General features: G+C 41.7%; 1 protein-coding gene across 1 annotated transcript in view; it reads right to left on the bottom strand.

Annotated features, from left to right (window-relative positions):
* Nucleotides 1–5,146: 5,146 nt before the first annotated feature.
* trmt44 (tRNA methyltransferase 44 homolog) overlaps nucleotides 5,147–22,767 on the bottom strand; it is a 31,283-nt gene continuing 13,662 nt past the window's right edge. The window contains exons 5-11 of the mRNA XM_033018893.1: nucleotides 22,368–22,475; nucleotides 20,616–20,687; nucleotides 19,183–19,289; nucleotides 14,604–14,787; nucleotides 10,267–10,684; nucleotides 7,000–7,116; nucleotides 5,147–5,436 (exon numbers count right to left, since the gene is read on the bottom strand). Of these exons, the coding sequence (XP_032874784.1) occupies nucleotides 5,228–5,436; nucleotides 7,000–7,116; nucleotides 10,267–10,684; nucleotides 14,604–14,787; nucleotides 19,183–19,289; nucleotides 20,616–20,687; nucleotides 22,368–22,475 (1,215 nt within the window). The 3' untranslated portion in view covers nucleotides 5,147–5,227. The remainder of the gene's footprint in view (nucleotides 5,437–6,999; nucleotides 7,117–10,266; nucleotides 10,685–14,603; nucleotides 14,788–19,182; nucleotides 19,290–20,615; nucleotides 20,688–22,367; nucleotides 22,476–22,767) is intronic.

Here is a 22,767-nt window from a genome sequence, read left to right as displayed (position 1 = left end):
TGAAATTCCCTCTCATCCTTCTAAACTCCAGAGTGTACAAGCCCAGCTGCTCCATTCTCTCAGCATGACTGTCCCGCCATCCCGGGAATTAACCTTGTAAACCTACGCTGCAGTCCCTCAATAGCAAGAATGTCCTTCCTCAAATTAGGGGACCAAAACTGCACACAATACTCCAGGTGTGGTCTCACAGACTGATGTACAAGGACCCCCAGATCCCGTTGTACTTCCCCTTTTCCCAACTTGACGCCATTTAGATAATAATCTGCCTTCCTGTTTTTGCTACCAAAGTGGATAACCTTACATTTATCTGCATTAAACTTCATCTGCCATCCATCTGCACACTCCCCCAACCTGTCCAAGTCACCCTGCATTCTCATAGCATCCTCCTCACAGTTCACACTGCCACCCAGCTTTGTGTCATCTGCAAATTTGCTAATGTTACTTTGAATCCCTTCATCCAAATCATTGATGTATATTGTAAATAGCTGGCGTCCCAGCACCGAGCCTTGCGGTACCCCTGCCTGCCAACCAATTTTCATTGTCACTGCCTGCCATTCTGAGACCCGTTAATCCCTACTCTTTGTTTCCTGCCTGCCAACCAATTTTCTATCCATGCCAGCACTCTACCCCCAATACCATGTGCCCTAATTTTGCCCACTAATCTCCTATGTGGGACCTTGCTTTCTGAAAGTCCAGGTACACTACATCCACTGGCTCTCCCTTGTCCATTTTCCTAGTCACATCTTCAAAAAATTTCAGAAGATTAGTCAAGCATGATTTCCCCTTCGTAAATCCATGCTGACTCAGACAGATCCTGTTACTGCTATCCAAATGTTCGGCTATTTCATCTTTTATAATTGACTGCAGCATCTTCCCCACCACCGATGTCAGGCTAACTGGTCTATAATTCCCTTTTTTCTCTCTCCCGCCTTTCATAAAAAGTGGGATAACATAAGCTACCCTCCAATCCACAGGAACTGATCCTGAGTCCGTAGAACATTCGAAAATTATCACCAATGCATCCACGATTTCTAGTCACTTCCTTAAGTACCCTGGGATGCAGACCATCAGGCCCTGGGGATTTATCAGCCTTCAGTCCCATCAGTCTGTCCAACACCATTTCATGCCTAATGTGGATTTCCTCCAGTTCCTCCGTCACCCCAGATCCTCTGGCCACTACTATATCAGGAAGATTGTTGTTGTCCTCCTTAGTGAAGACCGATCCAAAGCACCTGTTCAACTCATCTGCCATTTCCTTGTTCCCCATAATAAATTCATCTTTTTCGGTCTTCAATGGTCCAACTTTGGTCTTAACTAATTTTTTCCTCTTCACATACCTATAGAAGCTTTTACTGTCCTGCTTTATATTCTTGGCTAGCTTACCTTCGTACCTCATCTTTTCTTCCCGTATTGTCTTTTTGGTTATCTTCGGTTGTTCTTTAAACAATACCCAATCCTCTTGCTTCCTGGTCATCTTTGCTACGTTGTACTTCTTCGCTTTAATTTTTATACTGTCCCTGACGTCCCTTGTCAGCCATGGTCGTCCCTTTCTCCCCTTGGAATCTTTCTTCCTCCTAGGAATGAACTGATCCTGCACCTTCTGTATTATTCCTAGAAACACCTGCCATTTTTGTTCCACTGTCATCCCTGCTAGTGTATCTTTCCAGTCAACTTTGGCCAGGTCCTCCCTCATGGCCCCATAGTCCCCTTTATTCAACTGCAACACTCACACCTCCAATCTACCCTTCTCCCTCTCCAATTGTAGATTAAACCTGACCATGTTATGGTCACTGCCTCCTAATGGCTCATTAACCTCGAGGTCCTTTATCAAATCCGGTTCATTACATAACACTAAATCCAGAATTGCCTTCTCCCTGGTAGGCTCCAATACAAGCTGTTCTAAGAATCCATCACAAAGACACTCTACAAAGTCCATTTCTTGGGGTCCAGTACCAACCTGATTTTCCCAGTCTACCTGCATGTTGAAATCTCCCATAACAACCACAGCATTACTTTTGCTACATGCCAATTTTAACTCCTGATTCAACGCGCCCTATGTCCAGGCTAACGGTTGGGGGGCTGTAGAATAGTCCCATTTGGGTATGTTTACCCTTACAATTCCTTAGTTCTATCCATACTGACTCCACATCTCCTGTTTCAATGCCACCCCTTGCAAGGGACTGAATTTCATTCCTCACCAACAGGACAACCCCACCCCCTCTGCCCATCTGTCTGTCTTTTCGATAGGAGGAATACCCTTGTATAATCAGTTCCCAGCCCTGGCCCTCTTGCAGCCATGTCTCAGTAATTCCCACAACATCATACTTGCCAGTTTCGAACTGAGCCTCAAGCTCGTCCACTTTATTCCTTATACTTCGCGCATTTATATACAGCACTTTAATCTCCGTATTCACATCCCCCCTTGCACTGCTCGCAATTGACCCTGATCTTACTCTGTTGTCCATTCCCATTCCTTCCCATTAATTTGAGAATCTTTTGCAATTTTTCCTGTAGTCGCTTCCCCTTCAACTCCATCTTTATACTCCCAATTTGCCAATCCCTCCCCCCCACTATTTAGTTTAAACCCACATGCAGCCCTAGCAAACCTGCCTGCCAGAATGTCAGTCCCCCTCCAGTTAAGGTGCAACCCGTCCCTTTTGTACAGGTCACCCACTACCCCAGAAGAGATCCCAGTGGTCTACAAATCGAAATCCTTGCTTCCTGCTCCAGTCCCTCAGCCACACATTCAGATACCCTATCTCCCTGTTCCTGTCCTCATTAGCACGAGGTACTGGAAGCAATCCAGAGATAACCACCCTAGAAGTCCGGCATTTCAGTCTACTTCCCAACTCTCTGGTCATGTTGGAGAACCTCCTTCTTCTTCCCGATGTCGTTTGTGCCCACGTGCACAACTACTGCCGGCAGTTCACCTTCTCTCTCGAGGATGTTCTGAATACAGGACTGCCCTGGCAGACCCATTGCTTCTGCCTGCCCCTCCCAACAGATCCCATCTCTAGAAACCTTGATTCCATCCTATCCCCTCTCGTCCAGTTCTTCCAACCTACATACGAGATACCTCACACGCCCTTCAACAACTGTCCATTTCTAGGCCCCTATTGCCATATCGTTACCATGTACGTCCAGTCCCTTTACACCTCCATCCGCCACCAAGAAGTTCTCAATGCCCTCCAGTTCTTCCTTGAACAGAGACCCAATCACGTTCCCTCTCCTAACACCCTTGTCTGACTGGCAGAACTTGGCCCCACCCTCAACAACTCTTTTGACTCCTCTCACTTTCTTCAAGTTAAAGTGTAGCCTTGGGCACTTGCATAAGTCCCAGCTATGCCTGCTTTTTTGTCAGTTATGTCGAACAGTCCTTGTTTCAAACGTACTCTGGCACCATCCCCCAACGTTCTCCTCTAAATCGATGACTGCACCGAGGCTGCATCCTGCATCAGTACAGAACTCATTGATTTATTAACCACTAACTACTATCCTACCCTCAAATTCACTTGGACTATCTGTGACACTCTCTCCTCTTTCTTGATCTCTGTCTCCACCCCTATTGACTGACCGACTTCCAGTTATCTGGACTACACTTCCATTTGCCTATTGCAAAGATACTACCCCTGCTCTCAATTTCTTCATCTCCGCCACATCTGGTCACAAGATGAAGATTTTCATTCGTCCTCTTTCTTTAGTAAATATAGCATCCCCCCTGCTAATCTCACCCATATCTCTATCCCGTAATTCTGCTCTCAATCCGGCCCCAAATGGAACATGGTTAGAGTTCCCTCATCCTCATCTTTCACCCCACCAGCATCCACATCTAGTGCATCATCGTCCGACAGTTCCGTTACCTCCAATGTGATCCCACCACCAGTCACATTTTTTCCGGCTTCCGCAGAAACCACATTATCCACAAATCTTTGATTCACTCATTCCTTCACACCCAAACTGCCCCCTCCCCAGGTACTTTCCTCTGCAACCTCAGGAGTTGTAACATCTATCCCTGTATCTTGTCCCTCACCTCCATTCAGGGACCCAGCAGTCCTTCCAGTTGGGACAGAAGTTCATGTGACTCTCATCTAACCTCAACAACATCTGGTGTTCCCGATGTGGGCTCCTGTACATCGTCGAGACGTAGTGTAGTGGCCATTTCATCAAACATTTGCGCTTGGTCTATCAAGGCCTACTGGATCTCCCGGTTGCTAACCATTTTAACTCCTCTTCCCATTCTGACCTTTCTGTCTTGGGCCTCTTTAATTGCCTCAGTGAGTTCACATGCAAACTAGAGGAACAGCACTTCATATTCCACTTGGGTAGCTCACAACCTAACGGTATGAACATTGAATTCTCCAATTTTAGGTAATTCCACTCCTTTTTTCCCCCTCTCCCCAGTATCCCACCTGGAATCACACCTATTTTTCCCCTCCCCCTACACTCTTTCCTCTACCTTCACAATTTCCAACTCTTCAATCCTTTTGTCTCACTTGGCTTTTCATCTCCACCCTTTATCCAAACATCTGCCTATCAAGCTCACCCTCACCCCTCCATCTGTATCTATTATCTGCCAGATTTTACCTTGCCCCCTCCCCTCTCTTCTAGCTTTCTTTCTCCCCCACCCCACACAATCAGACTGAAGATGGTTCCCAACCTAAAAACGTCAGCTACCCATGTTTTCCAGAGATGTTATCTGACCCACTGAGTTACTCTAGCACTTTGTCTCTTATTTCAATCTGCTAGGTTGCTTGGCCTGTTCACTCAGTTTCAGATGACAGGTTTAATTCACTGAATCATATTCAGCTTACAGGTTCAGTAACCTGCAACACAAGAAACTTAAAAGCTAAACATCTGAGGGGAAGTTCCGCCACAGCCCTGTTAGAAGGCTCCTTAGTTTAGTTTAGTTTAGAGATACAGCGCGGAAACAGGCCCTTTCAGCCCAACGGGACCACGCCAACCAGCGATCCCCGCACATTAACACTATCCTAAATCCACTAGAGCCATTTTTTACATTTACCAAGCCAATTCACCTACATACCTGTACGTCTTTGGAGTGTGGGAGGAAACCGAAGATCTCGGAGAAAACCCATGCAGGTCACGGGGAGAACGTAAAAACTCCATACTTAACACAAAGGAACAAGTATTTGGATATAAATGAAAATCTTTATTCTCGTTTGCTATATTTCATTCTAATTGCCCAGAAGAACAAAATATGGCCAATAATTTACTTTACAGTTCGAGGCCGCAGCTCTTCTGTTCCATGTGCGAATGGACATTTTTCAGCATTTCGAGGACAACCATCAGGATGGTTTAAAAAGAACCAGCAAAGACGTGATTTGGATGTGTCTAATGGCATTTTCCTTGCACCAGGTGATTGTTTTTTAGTTTGCTTTTCTTTTGTCCAATCTCGAATCTGAACCTGGCCACGAGCAACTGCATGTTGGAGAAATAAAAAGTGTTTTCAAATATTTTAAAGCATTTGCCTATACATTTGTGATCCAGTTACCCTGGTGAATACATTCCTACAGCTATACATCAAAAGTTCTTCCAGATAAATGTATGGTGAATTCAAAACCATTTAAATAGGCTAATCATTCAATCCAAGTTCAGTCACTGATTTCTTAGATAAAGAAACATGTATGGAAATAAAAAAGCAATAAATACAGGGGATGTTGCAGAAGACCTGATTTACGGAAATCTGGCTTTATGCAAATTTGCCCAGTTTCTACTCTCAGGTATAGTACTCGAATCTTTTCACCACAACACAATGCAGTGACCACCCATAAAGCCAATGCCTTCTCCAAACTTTTGTTCAGTTAAGAGCGAACATTGTGCACCCTGATTGACCATTCATTAGCGCACACTTTCTTTTGTTAAAGTTACCAATATTTCTCTTGGTGATCGGCAGATAAACACCTCTCATCAGTCCACCCGGGCTGCATTACTACAACCATATATTACCATTCACTTGCTGCCAACAACTTCAATCAACTACGCTGACCTTCCTAGTGTACTCTTTGCAACCCTAACATTTGTCAAGGCTAAAGATTCTACATTAGATTAGTTTAGTTTATTATTCTGACACACAATGAAAAGCTTTTTTATTGCATGCTATCCAGTCAAAGAAGACTATACACAATTACAATTAAGCCTTCCACACTTTACAGATAAAGGATAAAGGGTACAACATTTAGTGCAAGATAAAGTCCCATTAAAGATAGTTCAAAGGTCTCCGATGAGGTAAATGAGTTTCAGGACTGCACTCTAGCTAATGAGAGGGCAGCTCAGTTGCCTGATAACAGCCGGGAAGAAATGTTCTCTGAATCTGGAAGTATGTATTTTCAAGCTTCAAACTCTTGCCTGATGAGAGGGGAGAAGAGGGAGTGCTGCAGTTCCATAATCCTTGATTATGCTGATAGCCTTGCTGAGAAGTGTAGATGGAATCAATGGTTGGTGTCTTGGCACCAGATTACGAGGTTCTCAATCACTTTCCTGTACTCTGTCCCGTGTCCGGCCCACTAGGGTGGTGTCGCCTGCAAACTTGTAAATTGAGTTGGATTGGTATTTGGCTGCACTGTCATGAGTGTATAAGGAGTGCAGTAGGGGGCTGAGAAAGCATCCTTGCAGGACACCAGTGTCGTGGATTATTGTGGAGGATGATTTATCACACGTCCTCACTGATTGTGCTTTACTGATCAAGAAGTTGAGGATCCAGTTGCAGAGGGAATTGCTGACTCCAAGTCCAATGAGTTTGGAGAACATTACTATTTAGGGGGAAAGTATTCACTACTGATTTTAGCAAAAGGTTTAACAGTTCTTGAGAATGGAACCCATAATGTAATTGAAGGATCCCCTCTACAAAACTGCTGTGAGTGTCAATAGGAGGAAATGGGATGTGATGACAGCCAACAAAGATTAAATGACATTGTTTAATACCACAAGGAAATAGTACAATCTGAGACTCTAAATAGAATTAATAAAGGTTGCAAATCATACCTTCAAATACCTGACAATAGTTTCTTAAGAGTGTCTTCAACCCTCCACACTCATTTTTTAATCTCTGTAATGCACTGCTGTCTAGAAGATCCGCTACATTCTTCAGGGGCAGGCTTCCTGTGGGAAAACATATTGGAATAGAAATGGTGAGAAAGCCAAGATATTCACATCTAAATGAGTACTTTGCATCTGTAAAGGAAACAAAGTACTGGAGTAACTCAGCAGGTCAGGCAGCATCTCTGGATAGGTGATGTAAGGGGACAGGACAAGATATATCCCAAGGTCCTGATGGGATCTATCCCAGGTTATTAAGAGAGATAAGAAAGGTGATTGCAGGAGCCTTGACAAAGATCTTTGCATCTACTCTAGCCACAGGCGAAGGGCCAAAGGACTGGAGAGTGTAGGTTGGTGGGCCTCATTTTTAGTTTGGAGATACAGCACGGAAACAGACTCTTCGGCCTACCAGGTCCGCACCGACCAGCGATCCCTGCATACTAACACCATCCTACACCCACTAGAGACAATTTTTACATTTACCAAGCCAATTGACCTACAAACCTGCACCTCATGTCAGTGGTAAGGCAGCCAATGGGTCTGTGATATACAGGTCAACCACCGATTTTCAGGCAACTAGTGATCTGGCACCTCCTTTAATCCGGACAAAATTGCAAGAGCGCACTTGAAATCCCTCCCCCCCGGAAGTCCCCCTCGAAAATGTGGATCCTAGGCCAGGTGAGGTAGCTGATCTCAACCTCATCGGGACTTCTGCGCCGAACAGTGGGTCGAATTTGTCCCCTGCAGCCGGGGCTCTGGAACTCTGGTCTGGACGGAGCCAGCAGATCTTTTCCCATAACTGAATTTTGCGGCAGATCAGCAGGTCAAATTTTGGCACCTGCGGCTGGGGTTCTGTAACTCCAGCCCGGCCGGAACCAGCAAATCTGTTCCCACGGACTATTAACGCGGCCGCCTTTGCAGGCCAATATCCTCCCCCCCCATGGCCGTGACCTCTATTGGTCTGGCAAAACAGATAATATTGCCAGGGTCTGGAACCAAGGGTGTCGGAAAATCAGTGAAGGCCCTATATAGAAACGATTTGGACGTAAATGTAGGTAGATAGACACTAAAAGCTGGAGTAACTCAGTGGGACAGGCAACATCTTTGGAGAGAAGGAATGGATGACGTTTTGTGTCGAGACCCTTCTTCAGACTAGGTTGGTTAGGAAATTTGCAGATAACACAATCGATCACATTCTTTGAGGAAGGATATCAAAGTCTACAACAGTATATAGATCAGCTACAGAAATTGTCAGAGATATGCCAGATAGAGTTCACTTCGAGCCAGTGTGAGATGTTGCACTTGTGAGGTGGAAAGGGGAATATATACAATTAACGGCAGGACCCTGAACAGCATTGATGCACAGCTGACAAATACATCCCTGAAAGTTGCAACACAAGTAGAGTGGTAAAGGCGGCAGATGGTATGCTCGCCTTCATTGGTCAAGGCATTGACTCCAAGTGTTAAAGCTTCATAGGACTTTGGTCAGACCACATTTGGAGTATTGAATACAGTTCTGGTCGCCCCAATACTGGAAGAAAGTGGAGCTTTACAAAGTGTGTAAAGGAGGTTTACCAGAATGATGCCTGGATTGGAGATGAGCTGCAAGGAGAGGTTGGACATACTTGGATTGTTGTCTCTGGAATGGCAGTTGAGGGGAGACTTGACAGAAGTATGCAAAATTATGTGAAGCATAGATCGGGTAGACAGTCGGAAGCAGGCAGATAAGATTTTGGCTCAGACATTGGAGGCCAAAGGGCCTGTTCCTGTGTTCTATATATCTGGGATTAGAGAGGTTCAATAGAACGTTTAAAATTATGAAGTTAAAAGCGGTAGATTTAGAGATCAATTGCAGTCTAGCCCTGAATGTAGAAACATAAGTATAAAATAGTTATAGATCAAATAAACAAGAATTAATTTTGTAAGAATTTGAAACTCATTGCCTGAAATCATAGGCTGGATGCATTTAATGAGAGGTATGATGGTTATGAATGGATGACAGCACCACTGAGGAGCGAGAGTTGAAGGAATGACCTGTTTCTGTGATGTGGGTTATAAGTACATTAAACCACATCAATATTTTCTGAAATTGTGCAAAAATGATCAGAGGCTTAACCAAACAAGTCATCTCACATACAACTCTAAAATGACCTCTTCATATTTGTAAAATAGATGTCAGGATTATAATTACACTACTATTTGATTGATTATGCTGAAAATTTATATAATTGCCCTGCAAAATTAGCAGTCTGAAATAACTGAGCTCAAATTTGGACCATTTGCCTGAAAATTAGTCAGCATCTTCAGACATCTTCATCTTTTGTGGCTTATTTTACCAAATATCATGCAATATGTGAAATTACTCATGTATTGGAGGGTTTTGCTCTTCACAAGTTTAGAGTCAGAAAACTAGTCAGCATGTCATGCTATTTTAAAAATAAAACTGGTTATCCAGTCTGAAGAAGGGTTCTGAAATGTCACATATACGCGTCTTCCTCATCCTGCTGATCATCATGCATTTTAGTTTAGAGATACATCGTGGAAACAGGCTCTTCGGCTTACCAAATCCACACCAACCAGCGATCCCCGCACATTAACACAATCCTGCACACACTTGGGACAATTTTACACTTATACCAAGCCAATTAACTTAAACACGTACATCTTTGGAGTGTGGGAGGAAAAACGCGGTCACGGGGAGAATATACAAACTCTGTACAGATAGCATCCATAGTCGGGATCGAACCCGGGTCTCTGGCGCTACAAGTGCTGCAGGTAACAACTCTACCGTTGCACCACCCATGCTTTATTACATGACAATCTATTTATCATGCTGCCTCACCCAGAGTTGCTCCAATGCTGCTTTTTAAAACAATATTTTACATTTATAACTCATATGAGCAAATAGATATTAAAAATATTACTTTCCATTAAACATTTTTCAATTCCACAACATCCTTCCAATATATCTAATGATTTTTATTAGGAGACAATATACCAGCCAGTAAGAAAGGCAAAATAACCAGTTTCTATGGCAGTTAATACAATGGTAAATGTATCAGTTAAAGCAATAAGAGGAATTATTGGTGTATCAGACATTGGAATCCCTGTCATTCAGGCAAACAGAATTTGAGCCCTTCATTTTGAAAATCTAAAATAATTGATATAATATAGAACAGAATGACGTGGAAAAGAGTGGTTTATCAGTCCTACCTCCCTTGTTCCAATTTCCTGTATTGTCTTCATCATTACTGTTCTGAAAGGAGTCCTGATTTATTTTCAAAAGTTCTTTGGCTACTTGAAGCACAACATCATCTGTGAAATCCCTCGGCAGCGTAGCACAGTTCCTAACTTTTTGTATTTTTTCTCGTGGTTGGAAACCAGCCAACCACTTGCTGGATGCAAGTGAATTCATTTCAGCAGAGGTATCTTGAACCATAGAATCATAAGCATTGGAACAATGTTTCATATCAGGAGCTAAGTGAAGTGAAGTGGAAGCAATCACGTCACTAAAATGATTATTTGTACTCAGAGTACAAGAATATCTTTCGCTAATATATTGTGTTCTTTCTTCATCCAATCTTTCTTCACTGGACAGAGGATATGTTCTTTGATTACCAATCAAGCAAACCTACAAATACAAGGAAGAAAATACGAATCAAGTAAATTTATCATAATATTATTGCTTTTCCACCTTGAAAGGCACAATAAGCAAGTTGCTTTTGAACCTATGAAGACCAAAACAAATTGACAACTGAAGTATATATAGCTATCAGTTTTGGGAGAATAATTTTGTAGTAACTACTAATGTACATCAATTTTTTTTTTAAATCAATTACTTCAGTATTTCTGAATTAATGTAATTATTTCTGCTTGAAAGGCTGATGAGGCTACTATATAAATGTATTGAGCATCCTCTAATTCAATTGCTTAATAGAAAAATTAATATTAAATACCACTACCCCGTGGACTTTTCAACCGAAATGGCTATAAAAATTAAATAAATAGAATTTTACCACGTCCCAAATAAAAGAAAGGACTTAATTTGAAAGAGGTTGATGGTCCATTTACAAAACGCAGGCTTCTGAGGTACATTTTCTGCAAGGTTACGATGAGCTTTGAGGTCCAAAAAGTCATCAAATTAGCATTTCACGCTGAGTGACTATGATCAGTGTGCTTTGCCATCTGCACACTTTTGGCAGACATTCAAAGTGTGTTAATGTCCTCACAAATATCTTGCCAAAGTGATTTGCAATGTGCCAGTGCTATTTTTTAACTTCACAGTTGCGCTTAAACTGAAGTCCTGAACTCCAGCATTCTGTTCTTAATCCTCTCAATTTCTCTAATTTTCCTTCCTCCCGTCACTCTTAAAAACAAACACTGGTCGTCTTTAAACAGTTTGCCTAAATCACTTTTTTTGCGAAATGCCCCTGCTACAAAGCAAAATTATATAAATAGTTGTTGCGTTGTAATGTGATTTTGCAAAGTCACATGAGAAACTTTAATGATTAGAGCTAAGATTGAAGTCTGAAATACATGACCTTTATGAATAACTCCAATTAAAAAAAAATGCAGTGCAATAGTTTGCTGTTTTACTACACTCACATATTTTACAAAAACCCAAAATATTTCTCACAAATAATTAAGTCTGCCCAATACATGTGTTTGGTATACTTTCAGACTAATACATTTATACAGATAAAATGACAAAATCATTGCACAGAACCTTTACAGTTAATTATTGAAAGAAAGTTGAACTGAAGGGAGATCACAAGTAAGATTGTGGCATTGATGGCCAGAGGAAAAGAATGGTGCCAGTAAGCGAGTTGGGGGCTCGCCTCTCACACACTCAGAGCCGCTTTGGGGGTTCAGAGGTCGGCTGTGGCAGATGCCCTGGGGCACGGAGACTAAGCGGCGGCTGTGTCAGGTGAGGGACAGTGTGTCGTGGGTCAATGTTTGTCATGGGCCGATGTACTGGTATTGTGGGCTGCTGTAAGCCCTGCAGCAACCAGAGGCTCGATTGTATTAGGTGTCACTCCAAGAGGGGGACACAGGGACCGTACATGGCCTGCAGTGGTACAGTGCGACTGAGCAGTGGGAGGAGAATATTGACAATATTGGCTGGGCAGGCCAACCCCTGCAACTCAAACCCAGTGCCGTGCTGAGACAACAGGCCTTTTATGGCCAATTTAAGACTCCATATTTTATAACAACTTTGAACTTTAAAGGATGCAAGATGGTGCCGGAAACATGTAGTAATCTTGTGTCTGAAGAAGGGTCTCAACTCCAAACGTCACCCATTCCTTCTTTCCAGAGATGCTGCCTGTTCCGTTGAGTTACTCCAGCATTTTGTGTCTATCTTTGGTTTAAACCAGCTTCTGCATCATAGCAAGAGGATTTGAGTATAGGAGCAGGGAGGTTCTACTGCAGTTGTACAGGGTCTTGGTGAGACCACACCTGGAGTATTGCATACAGTTTTGGTCTCCAAATCTGAGGAAAGACATTCTTGCCATAGAGGGAGTACAGAGAAGGTTCACCAGACTGATTCCTGGGATGTCAGGACTTTCATATGAAGAAAGACTGGATAGACTCGGTTTGTACTCACTAGAATTTAGAAGATTGAGGGGGGATCTTATAGAAACTTACAAAATTCTTAAGGGGTTGGACAGGCTAGATGCAGGAAGATTGTTCCCGATGTTGAGGAAGTCCAGGACAAGGGGTCACAGTTTAAGGAAAAAGGGGAAATCCTTTAGGACCGAGATGAGAAAAACATTTTTCATACAGAGAGTGGTGAATCTCTGGAACTCTCTGCCACAGAAGGTAGTTGAGGCCAGTTCATTGGCTATATTTAAGAGGGAGTTAGATGTGGCCCTTGTGGCTAAAGGGATCAGGGGGTATAGAGAGAAGGCAGGTACAGGATACTGAGTTGGATGATCAGCCATGATCATATTGAATGGCGGTGCAGGCTCGAAGGGACAAATGGCCTACTCCTGCACCTATTTTCGATGTTTCTATGCAGTTCCTTCATACATTAGGAATCTTGAGTACTGCCTCAGAGTAATCATCTATTCTTACGCACTTACAATTATGATTGTGCCTATTTATGGTAAAAAATTTACTGAGCTGTATACAGAAAAAGGAATTTCACTGTACCTAGATACACGTGACAATAATGTCCCATTGATATAAGACCAGGAGTAGGCCTGTCCTCTGCAGCCTATCCCACCATTCAGTATGATCTTGCCTTATCTTTCCAGGTTTCATCTCTTCTGCTGTCAATTCCACATCATTTCAATTTTAAGATATTTAAAAAAATATGTATTTGCTTTTTAAATGGTTCCAGGGATCTAGCCTTCACAAATCTCCAGTATAGAGATTTCCAGGTATTCATGACTCCCAGCAAGAAAAAATTCCTCTGCAACTTTTTAAATGATCACCTCCTTATCTTTTATAACTATGTCAAAACTGCAATACAAGACGAGCTATATTGTAAGGACCATGTTAGCTGAAATGGAGTTGTCAGCTAAATTAGCAGCACAGCATTCCAAACGCTTCAAAAACAAGTAGATGTTTCCAAACATGTAGAAGATGTTCTCAAACAATTCTGGGAATGTCTGGTTATGTCTGGGTTTGCTGAACAAAACACTGCAATAGTTGAGCCGACCACCTATGCCCCCCTACCGCAAGTAGTGCAGAAACGGTGTGCACCAACAGGATAAGTGTGGCACGGTCTGATTGGACGAGAAACGCCATAAAATAATGTGTCGAGCGCCCTTCCAGAGCAGTTGAGAACCCCGCACTTGGACCGTGTCGCAAACGGTGCCAGGAAATTGACAACAGGTCATTACCCGACAGCATGCTTTGCTGTGTACTCGGGGTTTGCGCATGCATACGCGGATATGGGAGTCTATGTGCTTTATTTGGTAGTGTAATAAAATATTTTGTGGTACAAACTCTGTTGCCTGAATCATCAAATAATTTGTCAAACATAACATTTGGTGTAGTCAGCAGGATTCAAACAGACACTTAGTAATAATGTGTAAGTTGAAGAAATAAGTGGAGACTGAAACTTGTCAGATCCCCAGGTGGGTGGACAACACGGACAGGTTCCCCGAGAAAAGCCACAAACTGTTGATGTCGAAAGTTAGATCCCAAGCTGAGAATCTTAAATAAAAAGAACAAGAAGTAAAAAACCTAAAAGACTAAATTGATAAGTTAAAAGAGCGCTCACTGACTCTGTCAGAGGCAGTGGAAACGTCCAGAAACCGGGCAACGGAGATGGAAAACCAGGCGGTGGACACAGCTTGTAAGTTGGCCGGGCTCAAGCAAATGCAGGCGGCTAATTTCACGGATTGGCAAATTGACCCAATTAAAGTCCGTCTGCTAATGAACCGGGGGGAGGACGTTGATACCTGGGATGGGGACATCTGTTATGATAATGACAGAAGTTCGGCAGCGGATCAGGGTCCCCCACGACAAACATTTGACCCTCCCCCCCCCCCCCCACCGCTGCAAAAGAAAATATTTTACAGAGAAAATTGTTCTCATACCCGTTTTGTAGATGGAATTCGGAGGCAATCTTCCTCAACTTTAAAACCACAAACAGATCCCACTTCTGTAATGAAATTCAGATATGCTCTGTACTGTGTATTTTTAGGTTCCCTTCGACAGTATTTTCCATAAAAATCATAGAAGCAACAAGGCAGGACAAAGTAGCGGCATGAATAGGATGACCTGGGACACAAAGTCAAAAACATCCATGAGTCTCTTACCATTGCAAATATTTTGGACTTGTGACTTGTATACAACCAATAACTACCAAAAGTTGAAATTGTTTGGCAGTCATTTGCTATTAAGCCTCTATCATTAACTTATTTTATTACAGCAAATATTAGAGCATAAAACATCAGAGCTGAAAAATGCATGTTGAAGCAATACTATGTTAGCAATTTGGTTCTGTAAAAAAAATCTTCAGACTGGACAAATTAAGATGAATAAAATAAAGAGTTGATTAGAACATAATATAGCACTGTAGGTTTAAAACTGAAGAAGGGTTTCGGCCTGAAACGTTGCCTATTTCCTTCGCTCCATAGATGCTGCCTCACCCGCTGAGTTTCTCCAGCACTTTTGTCTACCTGTATATTTAATATCTCTTTTTAAAGAGTTATTTGTGCTTGCAACATAAGGTACCCCAAATGACACAGTAGCGCAGTGGTGGAGTTGCTCCCCAACAGTGTCAGGGTCCTGGATTCGATCTTTTCTACGAGTCCTGTCTGTACAGTTTACATGTTCTACCTGTGACCACATGGGTTTTCTCCAGGTATTCGTTTCCTCCCACATTCCAAAAACGTACAGGTTTGGCTTCTGTAGATTGTCCCTATTGTGTAGGATTGTTCTGCAGCCGTTCAGTGACATCCCTGACCCTTGCACCAGGGAGGCAACATACCATCCCAAACGAGACTACAGGATGGTATGTTGCCTCCTTGGTGCAAGGGTCAGGGATGTCACTGAACGGCTGCAGAACATTCTGGAGGGGGAGGGTGAACAGCCAGTTGTCGTGGTGCATATTGGCACCAACGATATAGGTTAAAAAAAGGGATGAGGTCCTACAAGGTGAATTTAGGGAGCTAGGAGATAAACTTAAAAGTAGGACCTCAAAGGTAATAATCTCTGGGTTACTACCAGTGCCACGGGCTAGTCAGAGTAGAAATAGGAGGATATTGCAGATGAATACGTGGATTGAAAAATGGTGCAAGGGGGAGGGATTCAAATTTTTAGGGCATTGGAACCAGTTCTGGGGGAGGTGGGACCAGTACAAACAGGACGGTCTGCACCTGGGCTGGAATGGAACCAATGTCCTTGGGGGAGTGTTTGCTAGTGCTGTCGGGGAGGATTTAAACTAATGTGGCAGGGGGATGAGTGCAAGAGCAGAGAGGCAGAGGGGTATAAAATGAGGTTAGAAGCAACAGGTAGCAAGGTGAAAAGTAAAAGTGGCAGGCAGACAAATCCAGGGCAAAAATCAAAGAGGGCCACTTTTCAACATAATTGTATAAGGGGTAAGAGTGTTGTAAAGACAAGCCTGAAGGCTTTGTATCTTAATGCAAGGAGCATTCGTAATAAGGTGGATGAGTTGAATGTGCAGATAGTTATTAATGAATATGATATAGTTGGGATCACGGAGACATGGCTCCAGGGTGACCAAGGCTTGGAGCTGAACATCCAGGGATATTCAATATTCAGGAGGGATAGACAGAAATGAAAAGGAGGCAGGGTAGCGTTGCTGGTTAGAAAGGAGATTAACGCAATAGAAAGGAAGGACATTAGCTTGGAGGATGTGGAATCGATATGGGTAGAGCTGCGAAACACTAAGGGGCAGAAAACGCTAGTGGGAGTGGTGTACCGGCCACCTAACAGTAGTAGTGGAGTTGGGGATGGCATCAAACAGGAAATTAGAAACGCGTGCAACAAAGGTAGAACAATTATAATGGGTGACTTCAATCTACATATAGATTGGGTGAATCAAATTGGCAGGGGTGCTGAGGAAGAGGATTTCTTGGAATGTATACGGGATAGTTTTCTAAACCAACATGTAGAAGAACCAACGAGAGAGCAGGCTATTCTAGACTGGGTATTGAGTAATGAGGAAGGGTTAGTTAGCAGTCTTGTTGTACGTGGCCCCTTGGGCAAGAGTGACCATAATATGGTTGAGTTCTTCATTAGGATGGAGAGTGACATTGTTAATTCAGAAACAAGGGTCCTGAACTTAAAGAAAGGTGACTTTGAGGGTATGAGGCGTGAACTGGCCAAGATAGACTGGCAAATGATTCTTAAAGGGTTGACGGTGGATATGCAATGGAAGGCATTTAATAACTGCATGGATGAACTACAACAAGTGTTCATCCCAGTTTGGCAAAAGAATAAATCAGGGAAGGTAATGCATCCGTGGATAACAAGGGAAATCAGGGATAGTATCAAAACAAAAGATGAAGCGCACAAATTAGCCAGAACAAGCAGCCTACGAGAGGACTGGGAGAAATTCAGAGTCCAGCAGAGGAGGACAAAAGGCTTAATTAGGAAAGGGAAAATAGATTATGAAAGAAAACTGGCAGGGAACATAAAAACTGACTGCAAACGTTTTTATAGATATGTGAAGAGGAAAAGATTAGTTAAAACAAATGTAGGTCCCTTGCAGTCAGAAACAGGCGAATTGATCATGGGGAACAAGGACATGGCAGACCAATTGAATAACTACTTTGGTTCTGTCTTCACTAAGGAAGACATAAACAATCTTCCGGAAATAGCAAGGGACCGGGGGTTAAATGAGATGGAGGAACTGAGTGAAATACAGGTTAGCCGGGAAGTGGTGTTAGGTAAATTGAATGGATTAAAGGCCGATAAATCCCCAGGGCCAGATAAGTTGCATCCCAGAGTACTTAAGGAAGTAGCCGCAGAAATAGTGGATGCATTAGTGATAATTTTTCAAAACTCTTTAGATTCTGGAGAAGTTCCTGAGGACTGGAGGGTAGCTAATGTAACCCCACTTTTTAAAAAGGGAGGGAGAGAGAAAACGGGGAATTACGGACCAGTTAGTCTAACATCGGTGGTGGGGAAAATTCTGGAGTCAGTTATTAAAGATGGGATAGCAGCACATTTGGAAAGTGGTGAATTCATTGGACAAAGTCAGCATGGATTTATGAAAGGTAAATCATGTCTGACGAATCTTATAGAATTTTTCGAGGATGTAACTTGTAGAGTGGATAAGGGAGAACCAGTGGATGTGTTATATCTGGACTTTCAGAAGGCTTTCGACAAGGTCCCACATAAGAGATTAGTATACAAACTTAAAGCACATGGTATTGGGGGTTCAGTATTGATGTGGATAGAGAACTGGCTGGCAGACAGGAAGCAAAGAGTGGGAGTAAACGGGCCCTTTTCAAAATGGCAGGCAGTGACTAGTGGGGTACCGCAAGGCTCAGTGCTGGGACCTCAGCTATTTACAATATATATTAATGATCTGGATGAGGGAATTGAATGCAACATCTCCAAGTTTGCGGATGACACGAAGCTGGGGGGCAGTGTTAGCTGTGAGGAGGATGCTAGGAGGCTGCAAGGTGACTTGGATAGGCTGGGTGAGTGGGCAAATGCATGGCAGATGCAATATAATGTGGATAAATGTGAGGTTATCCACTTTGGTGGCAAAAACAGGAAAGTAGACTATTATCTGAATGGTGGCCGATTAGGAAAAGGGGAGATGCAACGAAACCTGGGTGTCATGGAACACCAGTCATTGAAAGTAGGAATGCAGGTGCAGCAGGCAGTGAAGAAAGCAAATGGTATGTTAGCATTCATAGCAAAAGGATTTGAGTATAAGAGCAGGGAGGTTCTACTGCAGTTGTACAGGGTCTTGGTGAGACCACACCTGGAGTATTGCGTACAGTTTTGGTCTCCTAATCTGAGGAAAGACATTCTTGCCATAGAGAAGGTTCACCAGACTGATTCCTGGGATGGCGGGACTTTCATATGAAGAAAGACTGGATAGACTCGGCTTGTACACGCTGGAATTCAGAAGATTGAGGGGGGATCTTACAGAAACTTACAAAATTCTTAAGGGGTTGGACAGGCTAGATGCAGGAAGATTATTCCCGATGTTGGGGAAGTCCAGAACTAGGGGTCACAGTTTAAGGATAAGAGGGAAGTCTTTTAGGACCGAGATGAGAAAATCATTTTTTACACAGAGTGGTGAATCTGTGGAATTCTCTGCCACAGAAGGTAGTTGAGGCCAGTTCATTGGCTATATTTAAGAGGGAGTTAGATGTGGCCCTTGTGGCTAAAGGGATCAGGGGGTATGGAGAGAAGGCAGGGATGGGATACTGAGTTGGATGATCAGCCATGATCATATCGTAAGGCGGTGCAGGCTCGAAGGGCCGAATGGCCTACTCCTGCACCTATTTTCTATGTTTCTAACAAGTGTACGGGTGATCACTGGTTGGCTCAGACTCGATGGGCTGAAGGAATATACGTGATATTTCAAAACTAAAGCAAGTTTAATGAATATTTCTAATATGTGCAGAGGAATAACAAAAGCAAAGGGACAAATTTCATTTTTTTTGGATCAAAAAAGCTAATTACCTTGCTGCAACAACGGGAATCCATGGTGTGAGCTCATCTGAATGGTTGCCAATTAGCCAATCCACTTCCGGAAAAAGGAAGTCATCACTTGGAGTAATGGCACATTCCTATTAAAAAGCAGCAATTTATTTTTCTTAAATATTTCATCAGCGACCTCAATTGTCTACATGAATGTTGCACTGTTATATGTCACAGGATATTCTGTCAGCTACCAATATGTGATTCTAACATCTGCTGGTTTTCAAACATCAGGATATTCAGTCTTAGTAGTCAGTTTGAAAACTGACATTAAGTCACGTGGCATATGTAGAAATTAGTTAAATCTAAATTGGGTGATAACGAGGACAGCATTAGTGATTAAATACTGATTATATCATCGTTGCATGACCTTCCAGCACAGTGTTAACAATTGAAAATAGAATAATTGGGCAATAATTAGTCCAAAGCTATAGATGGGCGATTTTTTATAAGATGGGCTAAATGCCAATGCTGCAATTTACTTGAGCAGTTTGACTGGTGAATGGCAATAACATATTTCCTTAGATAAGCAGACAATTATTAAAATATTGATTTTGTGATTATAGAGAAAAAGACAAAACATCTCAAATCAGCAGTGGGGGTTCTAAAACTCATTGCATGAGACAGTGGTGGAGCGGGAAGAAATAATCAACGCATTTGAAAAATACATGGATGATTGTCAGATGCCCCGTGACCTACTTGATTATGGACTGAAAGTTGGAAAGTAGGTGAAAGTTGGGAAGTAGGATGAATCTGAAGCTCTCTTTATGTTGACATTGGCTCAATGGCCATCTATAAATATCTTTGAAACTATTAACATGAGGATAGATAAAGGACAGGTGAATCATGTGCATAATAAAGATAAATAGGATAATTCTGTCAAATTTAAGTATTCACTGTCGTATGGGTTTTATATATAGTTATACAAGGATTATAAAAAGCCCTAAATTGGGTGTTTGTTCTTCCACAAACTGCTTCAGCGTTGAGGTTTTGCTATCCAAACCTATTCTTTACACTTGAGAATTTTCAATGTTACTTTACTGTTGAGGATGCACACTACACATTTTATGGTATACTCCCAGACTACACATAATTTCTACATTCCTTACTACCATGACGGAGGGATCTGTGATTTGTAAGTATGTATTGGAAAAGGTCTGTGGTGTTTGGTGTCTTCTGGATTCCTGCTACTATAAATAATTGGTGAAATACTTGAAGTATAATTTTAAAGGATTAATTATAAAAACAAAACCCCAAAATAACTATAATCACTTTGACATTTATTTGACTGAATTAAGCTTTAAGTTTCCACTTATTATTGCAGCAGAAAATAACCACTACAGCATTGAATTCAATATTGAAACTGACTTATGTGGCGATATGAGTAAGTGATATTGCAAAGTGTTTGTTTTTACCTCAAGACGTGTTTGTGGACCAAACATATCCCATATCTTCCGCTTTCGCACATCTATACCTCTACCAGGGTGCTAAGAGATAAAACATGCAATAATGTTATTCAAGTATTATTGCCACTAGCCTCTTTGCACAACTAGTTTTTCATTTTTGCGAACAATATTAAAATTCCAGTTACATTTTTGCCTTTTAGATCATACACGTTTTAAATGTACGATGATCATCATGGCTTAATCAAAATGCTTAGAGCTTAAGATTCACCAACATTTTTCAGTCAGTGTCTGGATTCCAGACCTGAAGGCAGATTCAGGGCATTCTTATATCTGGATAGTTTCACAAATATGTCGATTGTAAAATTCAGTAAATACACTACCCTAAAATAATTTCAATCACATTATTTTTCTTCTCAAAAATATGTAGATTGCAAAATTCGGTAAAAAACACTACCCTGGAAGAATTTCAGTCCCATTATTCTTCTTCTCATTTAGTTTCCTCAGTCAATGGCATCATACCATTTCCAATGTATCAAGGTTCACTGGATGATTGAGACCGAGCTCTTGCTTTAATTTCTCTTGCAGCTCTATGCAATAGTTCTAGTAGACTGCTACATATTCTGGCTGTCGTGTGCTGTTTTTGGAAATGCCAGGCAGTCACTTTCTAGTTCGATAGAGTAAATGTCAAGGCTCTAGTTTCCTATTGTATACAACACTTTCTTTCAGTAGGAGAGCCTGTGCAAAGAAATTGGAGCAGTTTCTTGTAAATGTTTAACTAAAACAGTATAAGATTTGACAAATGCTACTGAATCAAAAGGACGTGTTTGTAACTATTTGATCCAAAACAAGAGATGTGGCACAAAACAAATTATGTGGCTTAGCCAGTTCTTTTATTTTGGCTGTTCATGGGAGAGTCCTGTTACGCTTGCCCTCACATAATGACATTTACAGGTATAAGGCAATGCGACTGTACAAAACCAATAACATTGGCTGTGTAATACTATAACACAACCAAAGATAGTTGTGCGTGACTGAAGAAGGGTCCCAAACCTAAATCGGCACCTATCCATGTTCTTCAGAGATGCTAGCTGACCCGCTGAGTTACTCCAGCACTTTGACTTTTTTTTCCCCCTATAGTTGTTTATTGGATGAGTTGTCACACAAGAATCAGTCCAGCTTAGGGATGCAGGCTGACAATGGCAATTTGTACGAGAAAACATTTAAAGCTCACTGCTGGGGGGAAATTCAGGCCATGCAGTCTCTATAGGAAATTTACATTGTTCAAATTATTTGTAAAGTAAACGAGACGACAGGATGCTATTTTCACGCAGCTTATAGAAAAGCAGTGTAGCTTACATTTTTCAAACTTCCAGATTTTTACATTTATATATGCCCATAAATAAAAATTAACATTGTTAGCCTCCTCACCATCATTTTATAGCAAAATGCACCCCATTTATTTTCAGCTGTTGTAATTTTATACTGCTTTCTCAATCTAACAAATCAGGTAGAGATGTATTTTATTAAATTTACAGATATCAAGTGGACCTATGTGAATGGACGTCACTTAGTGGCTTAACACCGACATCACAAGCTTCTTAATTGACAAAATAAATCATGATTAATTTATCCTGGAATTATCCACTTTCAATATTTTAAACATAAAGTGTAGAACAATTATGAATCTTACATTTAGCAGACAATATTTTTAAACAACCTCCTATTACCGATACGAAGTATAGTTAGCTCAAATTCACTTACCCCCTCATTTGTCAGGATATGAACCAGTAATCCATTTCCACATCCCAAATCTATAAAGGATTGTTTGTCAGTCAGGCCTTTTTCAGCTCGCTCATCTTCCCAAAGGATCTGAAATATCCAGCAGCATTAAAACAGTTTCATTTGTTGCAGGAAATTAAACTGTATTTCAGTAGAAACACATTAAAATATTGATGTAACATCTTACATTGCAACCCTATTACATATGGAAGAAGAGAATATCTTATCATTGGAGATGGTACTAATTCACTCTATTTATAAAGTGAAAATATATTTCCATAGCCACATGAAAAAAAACATTGAAGTAAACTTCAGGATTGTTATATTGTACAACAGGAACGAAAGCAACGTTACCATCTTTCAAGTCTATTTTTCCATGTGA

Source organism: Amblyraja radiata, chromosome 1, assembly GCF_010909765.2.
Source record: "Amblyraja radiata isolate CabotCenter1 chromosome 1, sAmbRad1.1.pri, whole genome shotgun sequence".
Taxonomy (NCBI): domain Eukaryota; kingdom Metazoa; phylum Chordata; class Chondrichthyes; order Rajiformes; family Rajidae; genus Amblyraja; species Amblyraja radiata.
The sequence above is the reverse complement of the archived record's forward strand: the minus strand, read 5'-3'. Positions and strand labels throughout refer to the sequence as shown.